Source organism: Clinocottus analis, unplaced genomic scaffold (genome assembly GCF_023055335.1).
Source record: "Clinocottus analis isolate CAN_PGR_092001 unplaced genomic scaffold, fCliAna1.0.p SCAF_33, whole genome shotgun sequence".
Lineage (NCBI taxonomy): Eukaryota > Metazoa > Chordata > Actinopteri > Perciformes > Cottidae > Clinocottus > Clinocottus analis.
The window spans coordinates 1,017,501-1,025,545 of record NW_027176076.1 but is presented as its reverse complement, the minus strand read 5'-3'; the positions used below and the strand labels follow the sequence as shown (position 1 = coordinate 1,025,545).

At 39.9% G+C, this 8,045-nt stretch overlaps 1 protein-coding gene across 2 annotated transcripts in view; it reads right to left on the bottom strand.

Moving 5' to 3' along the window:
* Window positions 1–1,831: 1,831 nt before the first annotated feature.
* btbd10b (BTB (POZ) domain containing 10b) overlaps window positions 1,832–8,045 on the bottom strand; it is an 8,968-nt gene continuing 2,754 nt past the window's right edge. For both annotated transcript variants that reach the window (XM_068596032.1, XM_068596033.1), the window contains 7 exons: window positions 7,521–7,720; window positions 6,736–7,048; window positions 5,578–5,680; window positions 4,383–4,503; window positions 3,904–4,101; window positions 3,694–3,804; window positions 1,832–2,865 (listed from right to left, as the gene is read on the bottom strand). In XM_068596032.1, the coding sequence (XP_068452133.1) occupies window positions 2,537–2,865; window positions 3,694–3,804; window positions 3,904–4,101; window positions 4,383–4,503; window positions 5,578–5,680; window positions 6,736–7,048; window positions 7,521–7,720 (1,375 nt within the window). In that variant the 3' untranslated portion in view covers window positions 1,832–2,536. The remainder of the gene's footprint in view (window positions 2,866–3,693; window positions 3,805–3,903; window positions 4,102–4,382; window positions 4,504–5,577; window positions 5,681–6,735; window positions 7,049–7,520; window positions 7,721–8,045) is intronic.

Here is an 8,045-nt window from a genome sequence, read left to right as displayed (position 1 = left end):
GCCAAGATGAATCGTCCAAATTTGAACAAGTCGTCCAGTACTTTTGTTTATGACTCAATACCCGCAATTTATGTTTAGTCTTAATCGTGTTAACAAAAATACAATAAAAACAAATAACTACCTATACAATAATAAAACTACTCTATTGTATTGGTTAATACAAGATAAGCCTGGCCAGCAGGCATATGCTTAATAAAACATTCTACCACATAAAATATAATACTCAAAACAACAAATATAATGTGAATGTCATACAATAGAGTACAACACGATGATAATTAATAAGCTAGAAAGGGGCAGTTTTACTTGTATGACTAGAGAATTGATAGAAACAATGAACTTCTTCGGTTCAAGGCATCTTAAAACTGAACCAGAGACTTCTTAGTGTGATGAATGAGTCGTCTTTTATTTTGAACTTGTTGCAGCTTTTATTGATCTTCTCTCTCATCTACACCACTTACAGCAGACAGCAACAAAGGGGACAAGGACAAGTAATGGATGAACTGTCAACGAGTAAGATGAACTACAATACTATTTTCACCTATTGCAGCAAAGCACTACAATTCCACCAAAGCCGATCAGGCTGATGTACATTCATCAGTGTAATCGCCACATGGAGAGCGGTCCGGGTCTTTGGCAGAGCTTTGTGCAATAGCAGTGAATCGAGGGTTGTCCCTTCTGTGAGATGCATACTTTGCTTGTGACTTTCTGCTAAATGAACAATATCAACTTCATAAAAGTACTTATTTAATATTAAAAAAGACTATTTTCACTTTATATTCTTTATTGTGAAGTTGAATAATTTCTCAATCACAAAATGAAATCAAGGCTTAAATGGATGTTAAGAAATTTCAGAGGATTACAGAAGTCATTGAACTGTATCTTCTGGGAACAATGCATGCCTGTACCTCATTTTGTGCCTGATGTTGATACAAGTGAGTGGCAGGAGGCTCAACAACGTCTCTAAGATTCATCCTTTGGGAACCATGAATGTCTGTACAAATATTCTTGCAGTCCATCCAATAGTTGTGGAGATCTTTTAGTAAGGAACACATTGGTGGACCAACTGGCTAACCGCTAGCACGGCAACACATAAAATAAAGTGTAGAATAAATAAAGGATTATCTGTCGATACTGTAGGATACCGAGCTACGACACAATACATGCCTCTTTCTCCACTCTTTTACTCTTTCATTGACAAAGCAGTCTTTCAGTTGACAGAGCTGAGAGCAGTTTGCACACACAATGGCAGCCATACTGATGCCAGCTCAGAGAGCCCTTTATGTTATTTGTTCTTAATCCCAACCATCACAGCAAAGCAGCACATCATTGACCCTACAACCATGTCTCATGGTCTAATGATTATTTTGGACAAAAATCTTCAAATATTATATAGACAATATTGTGGAAGATTTTTGTTTCCTGTAAATGTGCAATCTCAATTCACAACCTGAAAGTTGTCAAGACACCTGTCTTGCTCTGAGCTGTTTTGATGTCAGAGGGTCAGACAGTGTTAGAGGAGGAAGTTTCATATGTAGTGTCTGCAGCTCTGGAGAACCTGGTGGGGGGAAGGGCGGACAATATTCTTAGGAAGGAAAGAGGCAACCAAGCACAAAACTACTCAACAATATATACTCAGCTTTGACTACAAGGTAAATGATCAATCTTCAAAAGTTGTTGTGGAACCATACTTGCTATAGTTATCACAAACACTTCTCTGCTCTGTCAACTTACTTCCTCTCTTATTCATCACATCAAGGTGATCGGTCTTGGAACAGGTGTTAATGAAACTACCGGAAGGTTTTAGAATAAGGATTGAATAGACAAGAACTTATTTTGATGTCTTTATTTGATGATTTTAGGTTTTATTTTTTTTAACAACAATTTCAAGCTTTGCACAAAAAGATTTTGACCACGACAGCCTGTGCTCTGCTTAATGTCTTGGCTGGGGGGAAAGAGCATTACATCACATATCAGATCCAGCCAATAACTACATATCCAATTACAAGATTCAAAGACATCTGAGAGGAGTTGAATCAGAGATCATGACACTATGCAGTGATAACTGTTTTTTTTCCATGACTAGAAAGTCATATTTTCCTCAAAGCACATTTAGTAGTTAGGCCACCCAAGATAATCAAAATCAATATCATCAGTAAAATAGAACCCTGTGAAAAAAAAACGTGACACCACATGTTTGTGCTCCGCCCAAACCATCAAATTAAGGTACAATAACATTGTAAATAATAATGTTAATAATAAGTGTTTTAAAGATCTTTTTTTCCCCAAACAGAAAAAAAAATTCCTTTGGTCAAGTAAAAAACAAAAACAAAAATAATATTGAACTTCCACCAGTCTTAAGTCCCTCATGCTTCTTTTTCTACAGTCAACCAGGTTCTTGAGGCTCTAAGGCTGCAAAGGAGGTGTCAAGGCAATATGGTTATGGTGCCCCTGGCGCTCCATGCTGCAGCATGCTGGGAGAAGGACTAGAGGAATAGGAGAGGGGCAGAGGCATTGAAAGAGGACCAACGTGTCCTCAGACAGCAGGTGAAGGAGCATCAGGGTCAGGTTCGTTGTTGTAGTTGTTGCTATAGTGATTCCCACTGGGTGGCTGATTAGGCAGGATGTCCAGTTCATCCACTTGGGGGCCAGGGTGCATCACCAGCTGGTCCTGGGGGATGTCTGCTGCTGCTGCCGCCAGGTTAGTGATGGACTTGGACTTTACACACTGGAAGTCCACGTGACGGCTTTTACCCTCTTCCTTTTCCCATGACATGCGGATGAAGGGCCTCTGGACGTAGTTGTAAATTACCTCTGGACGCCCTCCTGGTCGTTTTTTCACTTTCTCTTTATATGTCGGGTAACCTGCCAAAAGAACAGTGTGGACAAATCATTAGCTCAGTTGTTGTAAACCAGTCCTGGTCACCGAGAAGACAAAAACACCAGAATGATGGGGCAAGAGCTACTTAACCAGTAAGCAAAGTAGGCAACACACCAGCGATGTTTCAGGGCTTGGAAGTGGATTTTTAAAGATTAATATAATAAGCAGACAGCGGATTAATACCCTAGAATATGATATATAATAGTATTAATAGTATAGAATATCCTGAAGTGTGATTGATTGATGGATTACATTCTATGAATATTATCTATGTATTTACAATGGGCTGTATGCTGTTCTAACACCAGAAACAATAATTCCTCAAAGGTTTTGGGAGTTTGAATTGAGAAGAGAATTGTTTTTTGCTAAAAAAAAAAAAAGAAAAGAAAAAGAAGATCTCCAATATACAGTAGTCTACATTGAAAGACGTTATCCGTAAATCTCTTATGCATTTGTGGCTGATGTGCACTGAGCGACAGCAGTCTTTGGTGAACATCCAATACGTAGAGATTAAAAGCTTTTTCCTCCACATTTTGCACGCACTAACACATGCTGAAACAAATCACACCACAGAACAAGGAATTTGAAACAATCTTGAATCTCAGCATTGTTCTTAGTAATATCAATATAATCTCCTTTGCAAGATGTCAGTTGTCATCCCTATCATTTCAGATCTCACTCACCCATTATACCATCAATTCAAATGTTTGACTCTTTCCATATCACTGAACCTTTTATTGATTTGAGTCAGGCATTCCATTAACAAGGGAGAATAAAGCCATTACTAGTTACTATTTGAAAGTCCAACTTACCTTCAATGCCCAGTCTTATTTTCTTTAATCCTCTATCCTTTAAAACTGATTTGGCAACATCTCGGTTCTCAATATACTTGAAAAACCTGTACAGTTTTGTGCTGTAGATGACTGCAAAGAGAAGAACCACAACAGATGTCTTAATCACTTATAACTCTTTTGTGCACAAGCAGACCTGTGTGCCTGTAATATGTATCAGTGTGTACTTACTCTGTGAATACTCTTCTCCCATCTGGGGGGGATATTCTTCATCCCAGTCTACCACATCATCATCAGTCAGGACTACAATGTGACATTCCCTCTCTCCGCTTTGGGCACTAGCCACCATCAAAGGCAGTACCATCTCCTCCAGGTAAAACTCAAATTGCCGCCGAGCTCCATCATTGGACAGCTCATGCATCAGGGCACCTGATAACAAAGGAGATGTGCTAGATTAAAAGATGCAAACCAATTAATACCGGCTCTCATAACTCCCCACCATTTGAACTTGTGTAATAAATAAATAAAAACCTACAAATAAAAGGTTCAACCTACAATAGAATACATTTATGATTATGTACTTCCTTTGCTGCTCAACACGTTTTCTGTTGTATAAGGCTTTAGAGAAACAAGGGGTCAAAACAAGGGATTTAAACTTCCACTGTTATTGGTAACATTAACAGTTGCAATGCCCCAGACAAAATACTCACTGAGGTCTCTGCATTTGATGGTGCCATAGTCGAAAGAGATGCATAGATAGTCACACGCCTCCCGCAACTCAGGGATAGAGATTCCATCAGGACAGCGGATTATCCCAGATTTGTAGTAATCCTGTCAATTAGACAGAAATCACATAGAAGGCTGTCATTTCAAACAGTGTTAATCCAATAGCTCAAAATATGAAACAGTGCCCAAACGTAAACTCTCAAAGCTTTCAATAAAAACACGTTGTAACACTATCTTATTTTGGTAAAGCATTTTGCTATCCAATAGATGTTGAGAACTTCACAGGTTACCAAACTAATTCATTTCTCAATATGTGAAACAGTAACAAAATGAGTTCTCAGTAGGTCGAGGGTAGCACGCAGTTAGCGAGAAAATTAGTTATCTGCATTAAGAATTTAACCATGTATGTATGTTTGATACTAAATGTCAACCAACAATATACTGCAGTCGTCTAATTGTAGTATTGTGCTGTAGATAAATGTGTTTTCTTTGGTCTGTCGTAGAATTTCAGAGGAATATGACAAAGTGTTGCCTCACCTAATCATTAGCTACCTCATCTTTCCTGAGAATTCACCAACAGCATCGTTTCCAGTAATTATTGTCTCACTCACTCACTGTATCACAAAGTAAATCTAACTTGCATCTAAGCTGCATTTAGTCTAATAACAGTACTAAAATATACAAATCACTTATCAGTACTTAGATGCATCTTGCTTTATTGTCATGCAGGCAAAATACAAACGCCTTTATATAAATACCATGTTCATGAAGGTCATAATGTTCAGTTTTAAGATGACACTATGTTTGAGGGGTGTCGATTTAGCCTCAAGGTCATGTTGGAGGTTGTTGTTTGTGGTGCTGTGGAGCCGTATTGTGTTATAATGTAAAGTTGTTCAAATTACCAGACACGACAACTTATTGCTGGTATAGTTTTAAAACTGTGAGTCTGTGTCATCATGCCAAAATGTGGTACTGTAGCGTGAACTACCACAGAAGCTGATTTGAGTACTATGCATATACATGTCTGTATTTGGAAACATTTTGTCAATGCAATAGCTTCACAAGCAGTGAACTTTACAGGTTTGTTATTGAGATCAAAATGAAGGTTGAGATCGAGGATGGGTCTGATCGGAGCAAAGGCGCTGATAGAAACAGAGAAAATCTTGGAGAGAAACTGACCAGAATTGCTCGGAAAACTGTTGAGCTAATGCCCTCAGCCACCTCGTACTCGCCCTTCTCGTTGGGCCGAGTGAAATTATGCTCTCTTCCAGATCCAAACATTCTGAAATAAAGAGACTTTGGTTTATTCTCTGAAGCACAGACCATATAAATAGCACATTCAGTGTTTCCCCTCGGTTTACAGCTTCGGGTGGGGGGGGCAACGACAGCGACACAGACCCTTAATGCAGTGGTTCTCTACCTTTTTCTCCAATTTAACATCATTTTGTGACTCCCTCTGTGCTTTTGTAGTGACAAAATAAAGGAAATTACAATAACTTTCAAGTAAACCAGGTTGCTCCATCAGACCAATTTCTTTTTAAATTGCAATCACTTAGAACAATGAAAATAACGTTCTAATGTGCAAAAAAAATAACTAATATTTGGTTACTACTAAATAGCTCATTGTGGAAAACAATGAGCTAATATTTGTTTGACAAAACAGAATGAGTGTAGATATGTGAGCATCAGGTTGTATCAGTATCAGTGGCTGCAGTGAGTCGTATTTGTAGAGGAAAGCAGCAGCGTTCCTCTACAAATATGAACTGGGTTGTAGATTTGATACAGCCGCTCTCAGTTTATGCTCCATGTTCATCTGAGGTCTGTTTTCTGTTTCCAGAGACGGAACAGCAGAAAAAAATCTGACGGAGACTTCTGGAGATTGACTTTTGGCAAAACGCCAAGAATCGGCGAGTCGCGCATGCGCAAGTTTAACCTGTTAACGGCGTAACTAAACGCTTACCCGACAGTACAGGCATTTCTCCATATATTTATTAATGACTTAGTTGTATGTCCGTGTAGCTTTATGTCTGTGTACTTTGTACTTTTGTAACGTGTGTAGCCAGCAGCTCATTGTTGCTACAGGACACGAGCACTTTGGTTTGTTTCACTTTCAGTTCAGAAAACATCGTTCAGAGAGCTGCTCCGGTGATCCTTGCCCCCCTATTATAATGGTAGGGAAACACTGACATTTATATTTGAATCACAGAACATATAATTAGCACATTTACATCAACGTGTATGCATATAAAATGGATTTGTACATTAATGATTAATTCATTACTTTCAGTTATTGAGGTGATAATGACAGATAGTAATATTGGTCAAAGAATACTTTACCTGCCCAACATGGTATTGGGTTGTGCAGTGAAGATGGACGGATCTACTACAAAGCGTGTGTTGTCAACAATCAGAGTGACTCTTTCTGAGGTCCGAATATTACGGTTTCCCACAGTGGCACCAGCTGCCCCCTCCTTGGGATTCTCGTAGACAAAAATCATTTCTCCAACGCCCAAGCTTTTAAAGGTGCCTTCAGTACTTGACAGGCTGCTGCGACTGCTCACCACCCCGCTGGTGCTGGAGCCACTGGGAGAGACTCTCTGAGGCCGTGGGCTACTCGGCCTCGATGACGAGCCACCATCTCGTTCTCGCTCTGCACACAAACAAGCAGAGCAATTACTCACAAAGGACTGTTTTCCCTTATAATTTAGGACACAAACCACCCGGCAAAAGAATTGTGTTCAGACATAATTATTGGCATACATTTTCTATTATTTTGCAGCTTAATTTTGAGGCTTCTGCATTCATGAGCAGCATTCTTCATCTTTGGTATCCCTTTTAGTAGGGGGCCACTATTAGTTACACCTGATTAAAAACAACCAGATTAAAAAGGATAGTATTCAGAACAACTGTTCAATCTGACTACAAGCCATCTTGGTATAAACACAAACAGGTAGATTACAGTTGACTTGATCCATTGACAGCCAAAAATGGCAGAGATATAAACCATGTCTGAGCTGCAAGTTGATAAATGCAGTCAGCTGTTGTCAACAGTAGCTGCCAGGAGCTGTGGACCTCTAACATGATATCCATATAAGTCCTCTATTCTTTCCCTCCGCGCTCACCACTGTTGTGTTGGCGGGTGGGCGAGGTGACGTTGCGAATGCAGGGAGTGAGCTGGCCGTCTCTCTCGTGTGAGGAGTCTCTGGAGCGATCGCTGGAGCGGCGGCGGTCACGTGAGCGGTCACAACCTCCACTGGCACCATGCATGCTCATCTTCCTCTGTTCTGCCTCCAATCTAGATGCTCTGGCGTGACTGCTTCTTCTGAAAGCAAAAGCACAATTAACATTCATCTCTCTTTCTCAAGCCAGAAGTTGCAGATTATTAGTTCTCGACTTCTGTGCACGTGACAAATCCTTGTATGATAAACATCACATCTACCAGAACATGGGATCAAGATATTCACACTTTAACAGGGTTGTCACACTGTTTATCTTTATCGCCTGTTATTCTTAACTGTTAAGGGACTGTAAAACCATCAGAAGATGTAAGATCAGGACCAGGCGAAGTATTTTGAGCGCCTGGTCCTGTCCCACCTCAAGGCCATCACTGACCCACTGCTGGACCCCCTGCAGTTCACCTACAGGGC